The 20,192-nt window shown below is 37.0% G+C and overlaps 1 protein-coding gene across 3 annotated transcripts in view; it reads right to left on the bottom strand.

The window, feature by feature from the left end:
* Positions 1-382: 382 nt before the first annotated feature.
* The window catches only part of zcrb1 (zinc finger CCHC-type and RNA binding motif 1), a 34,740-nt gene continuing 14,930 nt past the window's right edge, over positions 383-20,192 (bottom strand). For all 3 annotated transcript variants that reach the window (XM_028810831.2, XM_028810839.2, XM_051919699.1), the window contains 4 exons: positions 16,674-16,786; positions 16,522-16,594; positions 1,351-1,479; positions 383-1,118 (listed from right to left, as the gene is read on the bottom strand). In XM_028810831.2, coding sequence (XP_028666664.1) covers positions 1,351-1,479; positions 16,522-16,594; positions 16,674-16,786 — 315 coding nt within the window. In that variant the 3' untranslated portion in view covers positions 383-1,118. The remainder of the gene's footprint in view (positions 1,119-1,350; positions 1,480-16,521; positions 16,595-16,673; positions 16,787-20,192) is intronic.

Raw genomic sequence — 20,192 nt, 5'->3', positions numbered from 1 at the left:
GTGTCATTTGTGTTTAATCAAAATAGACAAAATAAAAATACCTAGTGTAGTATCACTCACTGGAGTCATCTGAAAAATTTGTTATGAATAACAATGAACCATATGAAGGTGGCAACTATGAAATATTGCCCTGAAAAAGGTATTCAGAAATCCATTTTTGTGAGATGCTATCATACCAACTGTACACAAAAATGTATGCTTTGAAAGAACAGAGCAATTTGGCGATGTGACAAGGAATTTTTTTTTCCTTCAAATCAAATTTTGCTTTCATGCCTTTTCAGCAATTGACAAGAATAAGGTCCTAGTTCTGTTTAATTTGTGACATTTTTAGCAGTAGGCACATAATATGCTTTATACACAAACCATTTCATAAAGAACCACATAAAGAAAATGAACTATTCTTTATTAATTATAGAGAAGTTTTTCAAAACTTCATGGCAAACAAGTCTGACAATCTTCATAAAATGCTAATGAAGTGTCACAACTTTGCATTACATATACTGTACATTCATCAATATACATAATTATAAAGCTTAAGCCAATTGATTAAAATACATTAGTATTTCTAATATAAAACAAAAGTAATATATTTACAAATACTTAAAACTGAAACCATATACAATACCACCATTTTTATGTTATATGAAAACAGGCAAAACATCTGTGTAGCTGGAATAACTGCAATTGAAAATAGACAATTTTTATCATCCAGTGGTTTTTACTGTAATAAAGCAAAATAGACAAATATTGTAAAAAAAACATACATACCATCTATTTTACATTTCCGTATCTGTACAAACTGTATACCTTATACTCTGCCAAGGTTGGGGAAAAGACAGCAGTTCAGGTACAAGGTTTTGAAAAATACACGAATAAACAGATGCTTAATAAAAAGATAATAATGAATACATTATAAACCTAAAAATCAGGATCTTAATGTATACCTATGTGACAGAGATAGGCATGCAACATACTGTAGAGTCCAACAACAGTTGAATGTTGCAGGCAATAACAAGGACCAATTATGGGGATACCCATCAGCTCAGCAGTCCAAGAATGTTCAGAGCATCACAAACTTCCTCGGAGTACCATGAGAAGAAGAGAACTGACAATGAACTCTACATTAACATACAGGGAAAAGAATATATAAATTAAACTGAAAGGAAAAAATATCACAAATATATGGCTATACATATAATTATAATTTTGAAAAAATTTGATGAGCTTTAATATCTATAACTTACAAATGTGAAAAAATAAAACAAATGTTTTACCCAGAGTTACTAGTTTTAGATGCATTTTTTTTACAATATATAAAAAATCCAATGAATTTTAAAGTATATTTCTTACTTAATCACTCAGCTCTTCTTCATCACTAAAATAAGCACACTTTTTAATTCGTGGCCGCCGGGATCCTGAAGTGGATGGTTGATTTGTAGGCTGTTTGACTTTAAACTCTTCTTCTTCAATTTTTGCTTGCTGTAAACATATACAAAATTAAATTTACAATGAAAATATATATTTCATTACCCCTGTTAAATCTTAATACATAATTCACCTGCCTCCTCAATCACTCACGTCCGTCCGAAGCCGAATGTGCAGTCGCCTTCTGCGCAGCTGCCCAAAAAACCTTACGAGACCGACATCCAACCCCAACATCGTGGCAGGCAGCGGATTTACGGCCACAAAAATTGAAAGAGAAAGGCGACTTCGATTACAAGCTCTAGAGGCCTGAAAGGCGATTTTGACTACAGCTCGAGGCCTAATTACGCATTCATTCAATACACCTATATCAGGTTTGTGGTGCTTATACTTATTACTATTCCATATTGTACTGGAACATTCATCATTCAATATTATACTATAGGCCTGGAAAATTCATCAACTAACAGTACAAGCCTGTACAGTAATGAGTAAAGTGGACTACAATCATTACAAAACAACTTCTTTGTTACTTAGCATTTGTTCTTCATACACTGCTGACACAAACTCGTGCCGGTTTCATCTTACGTTGTCGAAACGGGCTCTTTGTCTAGCTAAAAATATACCATTTATTTACTCTAAATTATACATTTTTACTAAAGTACTTTGTAAATACTGTCTTATTGTTAACAGGGAGAACTGCAAGCCCTATTAGAAAAATGACAAAAGCCTAATACTGGGTTTTGAAAAAAGATCGCCCAAACAATCTCAACATATTCCCTAAAGCCCACAGAACTGCAGGTCTTCAGGAAAGCTAAAAGCCATCAAGCCCTGTGGGAAGAGATCACAGTGGACACTTGCAGAAAAGCAGTGTTGGCAATTAACGCAGTTCGCAAAGCTCTCTAGAGATGGGGACTGGCAAATGGGGAATTACTTTCAAAGCAACGTGTGAATCAGGTTATCACTATTAACCAATTCATACCTTAAACCATTGAAAGAGATTCAAGTTTTTTATCAAGATGTTTATAGGGATTTAGTTGGTGCCTGTGGGAAAAAATGAACTAAAAACAATTAAAACAAATAGCTACAGATGTCGAAACAAGTAAAAACAATTACTACAGACATACAATATGTTCTGTGTCCTTTAGAAAATGTTTTGGAGCTTATAGTAAAATAAAGTAAAATGAAAAACTAGTTATATAAACTGCCAGCTTAAACTGTTAAGAAGTCCCCTTTGATTTGTATAAGGTACAATCAATCAGGAGATGTCCAAACGGGATGTAGCAATAACTGAGCTTTTTAAGCCTGCCATCAATCTCATCTCCCATTTTAAAGTGATAATCACATATTAGCTGTTAGGAAATATTATACTGATTTAATTATATTCATATCCTGCTCTGAATTCTTTTCTGAGCAACTCAAACATGTTGGGACATCTTCAAAAAAAAATCTTAATTTGACAACAGCAAAATTCTTCTACATCTTACTCCAAATTGCTTAAAGGAGAAGAATAAATTGAACTGCTTGGATGGTTTATTTCCCGATTAATAACATTGCTACTGAACTCGTGAAATCAGCAAAAACCTAAATATAATGGTAATGAAAATGTGTACAACTGATAATTTCTTGGCTGCATTGTGCCCCACATCTTGAGAGAACATTGTTTGAATCAGAGGTGGGACTCAATCCTACCTTTGCAAGTCTCAAGTATGCTTCAAGTTCAAGCTTCAAGTCATTAGAAGACTTAAGCAAAAATGTGCTTAATTAGATGCACTTAATCTAATTATGATAATGTCTGATGTGTACGAACATGTAAGCTGAAAAAAATTTCTCAGAGAAAACTATTTTTAAAAAGAAATAATGATTGATATATGAATAATTGGTTAACTTTAAAGTTAATTGGTATTTGTACAATCAATTCTCCACAGTTTCTTCAAATGTACTGTGTCTAAGACACACTGTATTTAAAGGAAACAAATTTCGAAAGGCTATGCCACTTCAGAGTAATGAAGCAACATAATCTACTCTCACTTTAAAATAACATCTCCATGTTCATTTGCATACTGTATTTCTCATTAACAAAATATTGAAATAAACCCCTATCATTTATAATGCATTGCACTTGCAGAAAATTAAGTGAAACAGGATTTTAATACTTTATGAACAATGTGGTCATTGTCACCCCTCCATGACTAAATACCTGCTCAGCAAGGTAACTGGATGCAGGCATTGCCAGTATTCTCACTGCCACTTTGAATAATGAGGGAATCAGTTTAGTTGCACCCCAAAACAGAAGAGTAGTGGTTCTGCTAGAGAACTAGAGAAGTACAACTGTCATCTTTTTTTTTTTTTCTTTTTGTGTTTTACGTTAGCATCCTAACAGTCTTTGTTTTGGCCTGTTCTTCATTTAAAGTACTAGTAGGCTGCTTTTTTGGCTAATCAATATGCATTGCATGTTCCATTATCATCTCAAGTAAACAAAAGTATATGGATATATCGAAGGTAATTATAAATTATATAAGGTAGCTATAAATTTTACTATATGCCTTTGGCAGTATTTAACTTGTGTAATGTTTGTTTTTAGTAGGAAATATTTTTTCATCTCCCATAAAACAAATCACAGTTGCCATGTTACAATGAAACAGCACGGGGTCATAAATGCGAGCTCTTCACAATGGCATGCAGCCAATGAGTTAAAGCAAGAGTTAGTTAAAGCATCTAAACATCTTAGCCATTTAAATATTATCTAATAAATGTTTGCGACTAATGCAGCATACTATAATGCCTCGACCCTTAGAAAATGATGCCTATGGGATTTACTTACTGTATAAAAATGGGCAACAATCTCTGCAGCATCTTTTTGTGTGACTTGGAGGTCGTACAGATCCTCACTTGGTTCGGCAGTTCACAGATGGGAAAAACAAGAAGACTGAACACCACATTTGCATACTACGTGGAGAATGGGGGACTCAAATAGGCACAGAATAGCATGGATTGGAGTTAGAGATAAGCAGTATGAAACAAAGTCATTGGAACTATGGAGTTGACACACATTTCAGGAAGCAAGCTGGAGTGGTATATAGTTGGAACAATGACACCAATTGCTGTATTTTGGTCTCTCTCTCTCTAGTAGACATAACAGTCTTTACGAATCTTGAAATGTCAAAATGTAAAGATGTTGTTGCTGTGTGAGCGACTTTTTACTTGCTGATCTTGCACAAGGCCATTTCATTCTTTGCAGTGCAGTCTGCAGTAAATGAGAATAGCCAAAATTGGTAAGATTTGGTGCTGATACCTCCAGTGTGTTGAAGGGTAAAAGCAATGACTAGTCCTGATGATTTATGTGATATAGAGCACAGAAAAATACTGTATATTAACATCTATTTTAAGCCCATTGTCAAGTTGTAATTCATCAATACACAAGTTACTAAATTGAGACTTGAATCTGACTCAAGTCATCCACCTCTGGTATGAATCCTATCCATTTAGAATTTGAAAATTCTCATATTTATGAAAGTTTTCTCTAGGTACTCTCATTTCCATCTACATGCTTGTTAGGTTAACTAAAACTCTAAATTTGCCATTTATGACTGACTGTTACATACAATGGCCTGTTATCACATCCAGGGTTGACTCCTACTTTGCACTTGCTGCAAAATAAATAAAATAAAGATGGGTTTGCATAAAAAGAAAGGAGAGAATATCGAAATATTTAGCAGGGATTCTTGAAATTTTTTCACATGGTGAAAATTGCCCGATGATCACAGGATCAAATGCTGTATTATTACTCACTCTTACCACCAGATATGTTGTCACTGTATGAGATTATTAGAAAGTTGAGAATCTAAAAAGGTCAAAAAGGTGTAAAATGTTATAAGATTATATACGTAACATATGCCTGATGTGTCTCCTCCTTCTTTCATTAGTTTTAATCATGCATGTGTTACCGACCTCAGGCCTAGGGGAACCTGGGCCAGGTACAAGTCACTGTTGCTACAGGGCGTAGCCACAGCAATATGGTGTAAAGCATAAAAGAAACAGACAGCAGTCCCAAGTCTTAGACCATACTTCTCTGTTCTCTTCTACCTTTATTCTCAGAAATATATATATGCTTCAATTTCTGCATAGATGAACATGGTAATCAGTGAAAACAAGCGTGCAAGCCAATTTACTCTCTATAACAAATAGTGTAAACACATTTACTTTGAGTATTTGATTAGAAACCAATGTCCCCAGAACTCGTTAATTTTCCAAGGAAGCAGACAGTTCTGTATCCCCACATTGTATGTAGATAAGATACTAAATCAAAGCAGTCTGACTATTCAAAGCAGGTGACTCTTTAGCAAGACAGGTAAATATTTGTGTCCTGTAGATAGCCATCAGCAATAACCTGTAGCAGAATTTTCCAGAAATTCTGCCTTTTCTTTAAAACCCTAGTTTATAGCCCATTACACTAAGCAACACACCGAAATGTCATTTTCTTTAGAATACTGAATTCTAGCCCATTACACATGGATTAGGATGGCATTACGATAGAACTTGGACAACATGCCACACTCAAATCAATTGTAGCTGATAGATCTCATTGCTTTGAAAATGTCATATTACACAAATGGAAATCACAGTGGTTGACAGACTACATGATTCCTCCATGACTTTTCAGTGTCAAATTTCCTATTGTGCGACAGCAACACATTTTAGCAGGCAAATAGTATAACGCACACTAAAAATAAAATACTGCAACACAGACAACAACCAGGTGGTATTGTAGCTGTTGTTTCCATTGTTTTCTGTGCTTTCGTTTGTAACAAAAAATACACATCATAAAACTAGCAGAAAACGATTTGTTTAGTTGTGAGCAACAGATGTGTATGCATAGTACTTATAGCTGAACATTTATTGGTTGTTTACTCCTAAAAACACCTGCCACTTGTATCAAAAATTAATCCTGTTTGATCTTGTCATGGCTAGTTGCAAAGGGCTATAACCGAGTCACCGGGGATGTCACACTACAGAAAAATCTGACAGGTGGAAGATTCTGTGTAGGTGGCAACTGGTACAAGATTTTAAAGATTACAGTAATCCCTCGCTATATCGCGCTTCGCCTTTCGCGGCTTTACTCCATCGCGGATTTTATATGTAAGCATATTTAAATATATATCGCAGATTTTTTGCTGGTTCGCGGATTTCTGCGGACAATGGATCTTTTAATTTCTTGTACATGCTTCCTCAGTTGGTTTGCCCAGTTGATTTCATACAAGGGACGCTATTGGCAGATGGCTGAGAAGCTACCCAACTTACTTTTCTCCCTCTCTTGTGCTGAGTTTCTCTGATCCTGACGTAGGGGGATTGAGCAGGGGGGCTGTTCGCAAACCTAGACGATACGGACGCTCGTCTAAAAATGCTGAAAGATTATCTTCACGTTGCTACCTTCTGTGCAAGCTGCTTCCTGAAGCGACATGCTGCACGGTGCTTCGCATACTTAAAAGCTCAAAGGGCACGTATTGATTTTTCACTGTTTGTTTTTATCTGTGTCTCTCTCTCTCTCTCTGCCCCTGACAGAGGGGGTGTGAGCTGCCGCCTTCAACAGCTTTGTGCCGTGGTGCTTCGCATACTTAAAAGCCAAACAGCCCTATTGATTTGTTTGCTTTTGTCTCTCTCTCTCTCTGACATGCTCTGCTCCTGACTCGCACTCCTTTGAAGAGGAAGATATGTTTGCATTCTTTTAATTGTGAGACGGAACTGTCATCTCTGTCTTGTCATGGAGCACAGTTTAAACTTTTGAAAAAGAGACAAATGTTTGTTTGCAGTGTTTGAATAACGTTCCTGTCTCTCTACAACCTCCTGTGTTTCTGTGCAAATCTGTGACCCAAGCATGACAATATAAAAATAACCATATAAACATATGGTTTCTACTTCGCGGATTTTCTTATTTCGCGGGTCGCTCTGGAACGCAACCCCCGCGATGGAGGAGGGATTACTGTATATAACTGACAGGTATGGCACAGAAATTGCTGGAAGTGACATGTAGTGTGACCAGGGGCCTCATGTATAATACTGTGCGTAGAACTCACATTATAACATTGCGTAAGCACAAAAGCGGGATTGTGCGTACGCACAGAAAAATCCAGATGCAGGAATCTGGGTGTTCACATTCTTCCACTACATAAATTCCGATCAGCGTGAAAAGTAACGCACGTCCACGCGCCTTCTGTCCCGCCCCAACTCCTCCCAGAATTACGCCTCTTTGAATATGCAAATCAATATAAATAGCCTTCTGTGAAAAGACAATGGGAAAAGCACAGGGGAAAATATAAGAATTTCAGCGAATACCAAGTGGAGGCAAAGGAAAAACGTACTATTTGTTGGTTTAAACAGTGGTATAATCAACAAAAGAAAGTTGATCGAGTGACAGAGTGTAGGAGAAACTCGAAAGATCAAGTTCACAAAGTCGCACAGTGCCCGAAATAAAAAAGAAATCACATATCAAAGTCGCCGTGAAAAGGCAAGTCGTAGCACACCGTCTGAGTGTCATATGAAAGCTTATTAGGGTACAGACAAAAAAAAATAGGCACACAGTGGGGAAAAAAGCACGAATTGTCAACTTTAATCTCGAAATTTCCACTTTAATCACGTAGTTTATTTTGCCATTAAAGTAGAACATCATAAACTTCATCTTAAAATTGTTTATTTTACTAGTTTCTCAAGTAGCACGTTAAAAGCTTTGTTCTGTATTTGATCTTCTATGTGCTCTATGTGTGTGAATCACTACGTGCTTCCGTTCTTTCTCTTTCTCCGACAGGACACAGAATCCATTACATTCGTGATATTACAGCTCTCTGAATAATTAAAATACTGAGATGTATACGTGATATCATTTTCATGATGATAGGAATGAAAGCATGTTATTAAACATGGGAACACGGTGGCACAGTGATTGTTCATATCTCATGCAAGAGGCTTGCTGCGCCATGTGCGACCTTCGATGGAATAATTTATTACAGAAGTTCTGTCCTTTTCAAACGTACTAACCTCCAATTCCTGTCCTTACTTTTCTTTCTCCAAATACCCAATTGCCACACAATCAGCTCTGTAATAGACGTTAAGCCATCTGTAAGCTTAGAACGCCGATTCTTCAAAACTTTTAAGGAACATTGAAATATCTTCGTAGTACATGTTTAATTATTCTATCCGTCTGTCCTCCCAGTGTTGCGTCAGCACCAGCAATAACACAACGCAAGGCAGGAGCTATCCATGAACTAGCTAGCGCTGCGGCACCGTGTCCTCACATGTTTAATTATTAACAATACAGGTTATTTAAATGAAGGTGTTTTATCTGTATACTATAAGCAACATATTTTGCTGCATTTCATCTTAAAAATGATGTCATCATACGCGCTTTATAAAGTAGCGCAGGTTGTGCAATATTATAACTGTAGTGTAAGTTTACAGTGAGGTGATTGTACCTATAAGTACAAACAGTTCTACAAGGAGCACTTGATGGACTGATTGAGTGCGTTTATAGTTCTTGGGAAGAAACTGTTTCTGAAACACGAGGTCCGTACAGGAAAGGCTTTGACGCTTTTTGCCGTGGTTGAGGTAGTGTGTACTTGAAACTGTATACCGATAATTCTCTTTCCAATCAGCTGCTGCTGTGATTCCCCACTCAGATACAGTGATATAAATACTCCGACTGGTGCAGTGAGAGTAATATGGAAAAAGATCCGCAGTGGCAACCCTTAACGGGAGCAGCAGAAAGAAGAAGAAGATGCAGCGAGTGTAACAATGCTAAAGCAGTTATGGTATTTGTAATACTATGGCTATTCCCTGGACCATTATATTGCTACAGGTTAATTGCAATCACATGCATTACACTAATAAACAATATGCAGTTAATTTCAGTGTATTTATAAAGGCGCGTCAGGAACGTGGGTCTAAGAAAGAAAGGGTGACCACACAGGAACAGTAGCACTGTTTTGATGCTGGGTGCCACCAGTCTGCAAAACCGAGCGGAGAAATTGCGTACGCCAAGGTATGAGGTACCGTGGAAATGTGCGTGGCTTTACGCCAAGTTTAGGTTTTATACATTGCGATTTGAGCGTGGAAACGTTCGTACGCAACATTTCTGTGTGTACGCACCGTTTATATATGAGGCCCCAGGGCTTTACTTTATTTCTTGAACTAAGAACACTTTTCCTACCCTGGCTACCTAGTCATTATGCTGATATTATTTAACTGATGTGCTATAATGTACCACAACTCGCTCACAAAGATGAAAATTGATAGGATTAAGGATTACACTGAAACCAATGAAACAATGACAGTACAGGCAATAATTAAGTAGTAATGTCGAGAGGTATAGTACATTAATGAAATTTAACTGTCTTCACAAATATTTGACTTCATTGTAAGAACCTCAGATAAAATTTAGCTTTTGTTAGTTAGAGCACCTTTTACATATTAGATACATTTCTCAGACCTGTGTTTACAAGGAATTTTAGGTACATTCACTGATAATGCAAAAAGCACCTATTGCGGTTGCTATGTTTGTTTGTCCATCTGCCTGAAAGAACTCTGCTCCCAGTTGACCAATTTTGTTAAAATCTGAAACACTTATTTTTTAAGGAAATTTGTCAAGAAATTTCATTCTTGTTAAATACTTCCACTGAAAAGTATTTGCAAACTCATCTTTTTTGAAACAAAGGGACATTATGTGCAACTTAAATTATCAATTTACTATTTCAAAATTGAATTTAAAAGCGGTCACTTCAACTTGTGTATTTTGTATATTTTCTGCTTTGACTTGTCTGACAGCCACTACTGACAGCAAAATGGATGTGAACACAAGCTAGTTAAAAGGAAGAAGAAATGTGCATGTGCCAGCTGTAAGTACACCAGTGTATTTTTTCTGCTGCTGTTAACTGTAAAGGTAAAAGACCAGTATCTAAATATAAATGTATGAGAAAAGGATTATTTAAGCATCGCTCTGCAAGAACATACAGAACATATATCTAATCAGTATTTACTCTATTTTCTCTGACACTATAATTTACTGTATAAGCAATGCTACAGACATGCTTTTCATCATGGTCTAGAGCAGTATATAATTTTACCTTAAAACTGGTTAAGTGAAATCATTTTTGTAATATTTAACATTTTATATTCTTGGGTTCACAAGGTCTTTTCACTGCCTAAAATAAGTCATTATTGTTCTAAGGTGCAGTTGTATGGCCCTTGAGTAATGCCAGAAGCTTATCCCATAACCAGGGCTGAGGCTGTCTTAGAATTAGCATATGGTATAGGAGATTTCGGTGTATTTATTAGGTATATATGTTAATGAAGCATTGTGTAATCTGAAAACACCCTATAAAGCCCTTGTCTAACAAAGAAATGCTAACATAATGAGTATTATGGCATAGAATAGTCACACAATTTTCTGTCTCATACTCCTGAGATAAAGCACAGTTAAATAAAAGGTTTTGCACATTGCTGGGAGTCTGAAGAGCCTTTGTGAACGGGAGCAGTATCGAACTGAGGATCAGCACTTTTTTCTTATAGTCTGGTCGGTCCCATGAGTCCCATCTTGCTCTTACTGTTCTGTTGTCAGCATCCTATCCAATCTTTTGCGCTGGCTTGATGAAATGATTTATTTTACAGTGCTGCTCACTTCGACCAGGGGAATCATGGGAAACTGCACAGTAAAAGGGCTGACATTCTTGAAATAATTAAAAAATATTACATGCTGATTACAATGTTTTGGTCGTTTTACAAAACAGAAGGTTGAAGATAAATGCTGTGAGTGAGTAAATGGGTTAAAAAAAAGATGAGTGTGAGGGTGTTGTATAATATGTGAGGAATGTTATGTGATGGAGATCCCTTGGTTTGAAATATATCTATTATAAAAAAAAATCTTGGAAGGTAGACTAGGGAGACGAGACATGATCTTCTCGAAAGACAATCTGATGTTCCTGCGAGAGACACTTTAACGTCATGCGAGACAACGGGCAGTGAGACCGCATTTAAAAAAAGTTCACGGACACCTAACCTAGCAGTTGTTGGAATGCTTTTGGCAGACACACTTCATGTGCTCCCAGCTCTTAAAACAACGACAAGTCACAAGCAGAACACGCAGCTCACCAGCAGCAGCAAGCCAGCAGATGATCCGACCGCTTCTCCTTAGCATGCGTTCAGCCAAATCACCCAACAATCTCCCCCCGCCCCACAACGCGAGCGTCAGAGACGCGAAGTGGCAAAAGGACAGCTGCTGTACAGGCTTTTAAATGATTGATGTGCAGCGCAACAAGCAGAATTTCAGCTTGCCAGCAGCAGCAACAAGCCAGCAGATGATCCAACCGCTTCTCCTTAGCGTGCGTTCAGCCATCCCCCATTCACAACGCGAACAGCGTTATACGTTCTGTGAGAAAGAGATTTAACCACGTCCGGGGCCGGAATTAAAGGACAAGTACAGTATTGTTTTTGCTAAAGTTTTAAAGTAAAAGTGAAAATAATGCATATGTAACAATTCCCATGAAAATAACATATCTTTAAATACAACTCTTTAAATTGTATACAGTGGTACCTCTGGTCACGACTGTAATTCATTCTGAAACTCTGGATGCGACCCGAACGTAATTTCCCCATAAGATGGTATGTAAATACAATTAATCCGTTCCAGACCGTACAAACTGTATGTAAATATATTTTTTTAAGCAAAAAAATACTTAATTTTACCATAGAATGCACAGTGTAATAATAGTAAACTAAATGTAAAAACATTGAATAACACTGAGAAAACCTTGAACAACAGAGAAAACTAACATTGTAAGAGTTTGCGCAAGACCCTTACGAACCGCTCGCTGTAAACTTTTTTTTATGAGTTTTAAGCACAGGGAAAAAAATTAAATGCCACTTCTCTTGGGAAACTTTTCACACCATCCTCTACTGGCTTTAAATTCCTCACCTTCGCCACACGAAGAAGGATTTTTTTCAGCAAATCGCCATTAATCTTTCTGGCTTTCTCACATATGATTGCCTCGCTTACACTATCTCCTGCAAGTTGCTTCTCATTCAACCACACTAGCAACAGTTTTTCCACCTCTTCCAGCACTTGAGGCCTCTGCTTGGTTAACATTGTAACTCCTTTTGAAACATCAGCTGCTTTGTTAGGCCCTGTATACACAAACAATAGAAAATGGGAAACAGATAATGGGAAATCATTAGCGCGTACGAACATGTGTAGGGAAACTGGACGCAAGTTTTTGTTCGCCAGCAGAGCGTGTGGTCGTGAACAGATGCAAAAATTTGGCAAACTATTTGATCATAACCCGATTTGTACATGTTCGGAAACGTTTGTGCCCAGAGATTCTACTGTCTTCGGTAAACCAAACCCAGGGGTGGGCGAGCGAAGCGAAGCCCCCTAGTAAATATCTCTATTATAAAAAAAAATCCTGCAGAGAAACAGTAAGGCATCGAGACGTGATCTTCATGTTAAGATCACGGAAGACACTTAGAAGACCCGCGAGACTAAAGAGATTGGCAACGGAGCGTCTCGCGGGGACCTTAAACATGAGACTTTGTGCCAAGAGATTGACCCAGGACCGTCTCGCGATGACGCAGAACATGAGATTCTTGCAAGACATGCCCTACTTACAACCAAATAAGAACACGGGCAGCAACACACTCAGTTGTGTTTTGGCTTTGAGCACACACACATCCTGGGCTCTCAGCGCATAAACGTAGACGACTAAGTGAAGAAGAAAGCAGCGCTGAGAACAGAGACTCAAAAGCGTTGGAGAGACAAAAAACAAAAAGAATAATCTAGGTGCAAATTCAGAAAATAAGGAAAGTAATTATCAGCCTGGAACAAGTGTGCTACACACATGCAGAGCAGGTTAGAGATTATGAAAGCAATGGAATTCGAAAGGGTCAAAAAAAAAACAAAAAAAAAACAGCGCGATACACATGTGGAGAAAGTTAAAGAATATGAAAGTAAAGATCGCAGTAGCGCAAACAAATGGAAATTATTACTTGAAAAAGGGAAAATAATCACCACGGACCAGGTGTCATTGAAACAAAAGCAGGATAAAGCGAGGTCAGAAAACAAAGTAAAACGTCATAAAGAGGTTAAAAAACAAGGGGGCCAAACACATCTGAGCAGGTTAAAGATAATGAAAACTGGAATTCAAAAGCCTCAAAAAAAAAAAAAAAAAAAAAAAAATGTAGGCGCGAAACACATGCAGAGCAAGATACAGAATATGAAAGCAGAAAAAAATGACACTGTCAAAACAAAGAAAGTAAACATCACAGCGCAAAGAAAGATAAATTATTACTAGGAGAAATAAAGAAAAGGCAAATAGAGATTGAACATATGGACATAGGTGATATGTCAGAAGTATGTAAATATTGTAAGGCTTTGAAGTTTAAGTCAAGAGAATTTCAAAAACAGTTTACCTCACATGCATTTACTGGTTACTTTGCAAAAAAAAAATTAACTGCTGATGATGTAGATCGTTTTGTCTGTGCTGAAATTCCAAACAGAGAAATCTATCCTGAATTATGGTACAAAGTCATTAAACACATGTCTCACTGACCTCATTAAAAAGATTCAGCACATTGGGACTTGAAAGATTCTAAATACAGTGGAACCTCGGTTCATGAACGTCTCGGTACACGTACAAATCGGTTTACGACCAAAAAGTTCGCCAAACTTTTGCCTCGGTTCACGACCACACAAGCCAGTTTCCCTTTCGGTTTGTACATGTTCAGTCTCTCCCTGTGCATTTCCTGTGCAGCGAGCGAGAGAGAGAGAGAGAGAGAGAGAGAGAGAGAGAGAGAGAGAGAGAGAGAGAGAGAGAGAGAGAGAGAGAGAGAGAGAGAGAGAGAGACACACACACAGCACGAGAGAGAGCACACACACAGGTAGCGCGTGCAAGAGAGATGCGCACACACAGGCAGCACGAGAGAGACAGACGCACACACACACAGGCAGCGCGAGAGAGAGGGGGCTGGACACATAAGGTAGGAAGGCAGTTAAAGAATGCACTGGGCTTGATTTTGTTTTCACTTCTGTTTACAGCGATCGGTTCGTAGCGTGTATTGTTGCAATGTTACTTTTCTTGGTGGTTTATTAAATTACGGATTTTTTCAAATGTTCATTTTTTCCCTGTGCTTAAAACTTTTTTTTTTTTTTTTTTTTTTTAAATGAAAGTGTTTTTAGCCAGCGGTTGGTAGCGCTATAGCACAAACTATTGCAGTGTTAGTTTTGTGTTTAAAAACTTAAAAAAAATATACAGTATATATTTACATACAGTTCGTATGGTCTGGAACGGATTAATTGTATTTACATACAATCCTATGGGGGGAAATTGCTTCGGTTCACGACCAAATTGGTTTACGACCAGAGTTTTGGAACGAATTATGGTCGTGAACCGAGGTTCCACTGTATTGTTTTTACAGAAGTTCAGAAATAAAAGTGAAACTAATGAAATAGCAACAATTCAAAGAAAAAAAAAATTTTAAAAGTGTGTATCCGGAAAAACAAAAACGGGGGTTGGCGAGTGAAGCCCCCTAGTATATACAGTATTATTTAAATCTTAGGTATAGTAATATTAGTATTGTTGGTACCATTTAAATTGCTGAAAACTAATAAGCATAATATGTACACAAAATGAGAAATATCTATAGTCAAATTAACAGAGCTCTGAATTTGGGTAAAATGTTGCAATTAGATAGATAGATAGATAGATAGATAGATAGATAGATAGATACTTTATTAATCCCAATGGGAATTAGTTTGGATATGCAAGATATTTGGGACAGTGGTTTAAAATTTTACATTTGCTGACTGTTGTTATATAGTTAATATGCTATAAGATATGCATAACAGATTTTTTATATTCATTTCTGCTGATCTAACCAGCTTTTGAAATAATTTAAGGGACTTAATAAAGGAAGAGGTAAAAGGTGTTTTGTATGAATGACTGGTTATCCTCAGACATAATAAAATTTCTAGCACTCTTGTGAATTGATTAAATCTAGAAATTGAAAATAAAAGGGTGGAATGAGCACATATCTGAATAATATTTTGTATCAGAAAACTAAAAAAGGGAATGTGGGGCATTAAAGTTTTTGCTCATTTAATCTTTCCTTAAAGCGGAATAGGAATTTACTGGTCTAGTGGCTACACTATCTTTTTTACATCTGCTTATTGTTGCTAAATGAGAGCCGTTTTCTGGAGGACACAGGTGCTGTGTTAACTTCCACTTACTCCTAGATTCTATATTGCAAGCTTGCTTGTGTATTCTGTCCATTTCCCATCTTCAAAAAGTAAATATAGAGAAAAATAAAACTGTACTTTAAAATAATAGATTGTAACTATCTTACCTTCTACAGGGAAACCCACAGAAAATTGCTCTTTGAATAATAACTTTTAAGCTATTCTATCTTCTCTCTCTTTTGATTTTGCTTCTCACATTGGACATTTTGTGTTGTCTGTACGTGAGTTATAACATTAGGCTCTCAGTAGGTTGCTATATTACTGGTCTGAGTGTTTTCCCTGACCAATCCCCTGCCACTTACCACCCCCTCTTATCTTCACTAGTGAATCAAGTAATCAAGTCTGAGACTGTCTTAGAATTCTGAATGTGGTATGGGCTAAGTAATTTCCCATGTGCTTTAATGAAGCATTGTGAAAATTGAATACTTGATAAAGCCAATGTCTAACAAAGACACATTGGCATAAAGGCGACTGCAGTATAAAATAGACACAGGTTTATGTGCATTATGCTCCTGACATGTATCACTATTACATACATTTTTTACAAACTGGTGAAATGTGAAGAGCTTTAGTGAGTGACAACAGTGCGGAACCAGACATCAAAGCTTTTCCCATACACTTGCAATGAATAGGTGACCCAAAGTTGCTTACCCTGAGCCACATGCTGTTAGGATAGTCCCTTGCAACTCTAAATCTTCAATGCAGTGAGTGAGAACAGAAAATAATTTAAAGGAAATATTGTTTCTTTAAAAACTATAACTAAACCTAAGGGTAGCTTGTGCATAAAATATAAAAGAAGTGAACAATATGTTCAGAATTCAAACCTGAAAAGCAATTGCTTGACTGAGACTGTCAAGAGCTGGGTCTTCACCTTCATCTTCACTTTCTTCTTCCACACTATCAATTACAAATGAAATGATGAGAAAGAAGCAGTCAGAAGAAAAACAAACTTTGATATATGAAACCTGTTACATACAACTCCTCTTCCTCTTCTATTTTTTTCTTCTTTTTCTTCTTTTCTTTCTTTTTTGGTGGTTCTCTTTCACCGAGCATATTTTTAGGGCATGCATAACTTAAATGACCAGTATCCTACAGTTAAGAGAAAATACATTTAATAAGCAGTAGGTAGACATAGTTCAAAAAGATCAATAACAAAGAATCATCATCTTTAAAAAAAAAACCTAACAAACAAATAATTCGCAGAGTATTGTTTCAAACTAAAAACACTGGTGGTTGCTTCATACAAGAATACGTGTGACAAAAATGACAACCTGGGGGGTATTTTTTGTACGTGGATTACTCGTTTAGCCGGATGAAATTGTTGACGATTTGGCATGATCCTGGATCTGTCGGTTTTTCGAAACTCTTGCTGGATGTGTTGTCATAGCAACACATCCAAATCCTCAAACCTGCTCGGAGCAGGTTTGTTCTATGTAAACAAGGATTAGCTCACACACTTAATCAGTGTCCGTGCATGGAATTCATTCAGTCATGGCTTCGCCGTTCATGAATGAGTGACCAATTGATATCGGTGCGCAAATTATAAGAAAAGAATTTCATATAGGTAGGGTTTTGCGCAATCGGCAAGATCCTTTATTGCTCCCGGAGGAAATTCTTTTCGAAAGATACTGCTTTAGCCGAGGGGGAATATTGTACCTCAAAGATTTATTAGCACCTTACATTAGAAGTCAGACTAGGCAAAGTCGGGCTCTCACAACCACACAGACAGATTTTTTACAAGCGGCACTTTTTTTATATACTGTAGGCGATGCAGAAAAATCTATCTAACAGTGCAGTTTGCCAGGCAATTCATAAAGTCTGTTTGGCTCTGAAATATTTCCTTCGGGCTTTCAGAGTGTTTCCTGGACACCTGCGTGTGCAGACAATAAAAGAGGCGTTTCATGCCATTGCAGGTAGGCAACATAGGCAAAAACACCCCACAGTTCCATGAAGAATTTCACAATCAGCCTAACATTCTCATTACCCAGGATTTCCAAATGTGATTGGGGCACTGGATTGTCTTCATCAAATATTTGACCTTTGTCAATATCTCGTTGGTCAGACACACGTTCTAGGGATATGACATTTCCTGCAACTGACCCAACAAAAAAGAGGGCTATATGGAACATACCTATGGCACACATCGAGGACAAATATATGCAATGACCATCCTTTACTTGAAATGAAGTGACCACTGCATCCTGCCACTGGTTCTGAGGAAGAGCTTCCCCCTGGAATGCCCTCAGAAACAGGGCGATGGGTATTTTGCTGGAGAGCCAACTCTTCTGCAGCGGTTAGGTCTGGACCACGTGGACCTCCACCTGTTTTTTGCTTGTCTGCTTTCTTATTAGCTTTAAAATTAATGTTTTTTATATTATATATGATTCTTTATGTCAACAATTCTTTAAATAGATATATACCAATATTTACCAGTTTTAAGTATATTCTTGTACTTCACTTTAACCTGTTCCCATGTTCTCCTTGTGCTCACATTTGATCGGGAACTATGACATATTAATTAATCTGACACATAGGAAATGAAACGTTGCATTCAGTAAGTACAATGCACACTACTTAGCGTTTAATTTGTCGGCCACTTTTTGCCAGCCGTCTTTTCTGGTTTGGGCTACTTTTGCAGTGTTACCCCTTTTGCATATTAAATCTTGAAATACTTCATGTCCTTCGAATAAAAGGTCTTGCTCCGCTTGTGTGAGAGAAAAAAAAAATGCACCCGTTCTTTCGTCATTTTGTTAGTCTATCAAGGACTTGCTGATCATGATTTCTAGACTCAATATATATGGGCTTTTCAATCAGCGTGGGTGCGCGCATTCATCTTGGATGATTAGATCCAGCTAAACTAATCTACTACATGGCTGCGTTTGAAAAACCGACTTATCCCGGATGAGTTTCACTGGCATTAACTCATCCAAGATGAGGCATCTGATCTCGGATGATTTAAGCGACATACGGAAAATACCCCCCTGGTGTCTGACGGTAGAATATTATGAAGCTATTGATAAGCTAATATTTCAGTCAGCAGCATGAGAATTGACAGTCAACTTGCAGAGTTGCAGTGTTTACAGATAAGTATTATTTAATGCTTGGAAATAAAGATAGAAAGCCAATATATTCCAGACTCTGAGTAATCAATGGCTGACATGTGTAACTTTTTTTTCTTTTACTAGTTAGATCTTTCTTGGGACATTCCAGTAAAATTAACTATACTGATACAAAACTAGTGTTCTTTAAGCTAATGTTTAATTGTGACCCCCTAGAAATATCAACTGATCAAAGACAGTTAAAGGAAAATGTTCAAATCTGGATTTATACATGGGAAATACTTTTGCTTAACTTAATCCTAACCCCGAGATTTTGATAGGAATCATGTATATTAGGGTTTGAGTAAAACAGCAGATACTGTATATTGGGTCTAAACCTGAATTTACCTGAGGCAGTAAGTAATCTTATTCAACCTTTCAATACCCTTTACACCTCCTGCGTATATAGCAATATCTCAGTAAATTCAGAAGCAGATCATGCATTTATTATATTGAACAAAACACTGTAAAGTGGATAATGATTTTCTGTCCTTCATGCACCCATTTTGGTGTACTGTATATAATAAAATATATATAATAAAGGAAGGCCATACTTTATCAATTCTGTTTACAAGGACCTTAGTTTAACATCAGAAGAGAAACTGGATCAATGTGCTCTTGCAGCATTTCTACTACACAGCAACATGATAGCATAAGATTTCAAGGTATGCTAAATGTGTGTCCAGCTCATTTAAACATATTTGACCTTTTTACACAATACAAAAAAAATCACTTAGCTTAAAAAATGTGCTTTAAAATTCATTGTTGCTGTGCGAATGGCAAGCCTTTCAAAGCCTTTCATTTGACTACAAAATCAGTTCTCTCACTCCCTATTTTATGACTTAAGATTTTAGCTTCTGAGCAACCCTGTATGGAAAAAAAGCTGTGTGACACTTTTCTACCTTGTAACATAGTGCTAGCTCTGACAAAAACAAAAATGTCTTCTATAAGACCTCTTGCAAATTTATCTTAGATGGATTTTCCTCATGTCTTCTGATGTTAATCAAAATGAAAAAGCAGTCTGTTGGTACACTGTGGTTGTATTTGGGTAAAATATTTACTAATACTGCTGTTGTGATTATTTCTGTCTGCATCATCATATTCTGTGTTACACTGACAGTGAGCTGTTTTGTAAAAAAATCTTATATTTTCTTACAATCATTCACAGCTTTATTTACATGCATTGATATTAGGTTTAATGAGTACTCAAAACCATGCACCTGTGGTGTCATGGTCACTAAATAAAGTAATACTAATAATATGGGAAATTAAGTTATTGCGTTGAGACTAGTGCTGGGCGGTATACCGGTTCATACCGAAAACCGTTTTTTATTTTCTTATGATATGGATTTTTCTTATACCGCAACACCGGTTTAAATTGCCTAAACGACGTTCGG

The sequence above is a fragment of the Erpetoichthys calabaricus genome, chromosome 1 (genome assembly GCF_900747795.2).
Source record: "Erpetoichthys calabaricus chromosome 1, fErpCal1.3, whole genome shotgun sequence".
Taxonomy (NCBI): Eukaryota; Metazoa; Chordata; class Cladistia; order Polypteriformes; family Polypteridae; genus Erpetoichthys; species Erpetoichthys calabaricus.
This window is presented reverse-complemented; position numbering and strand designations above follow the sequence as displayed.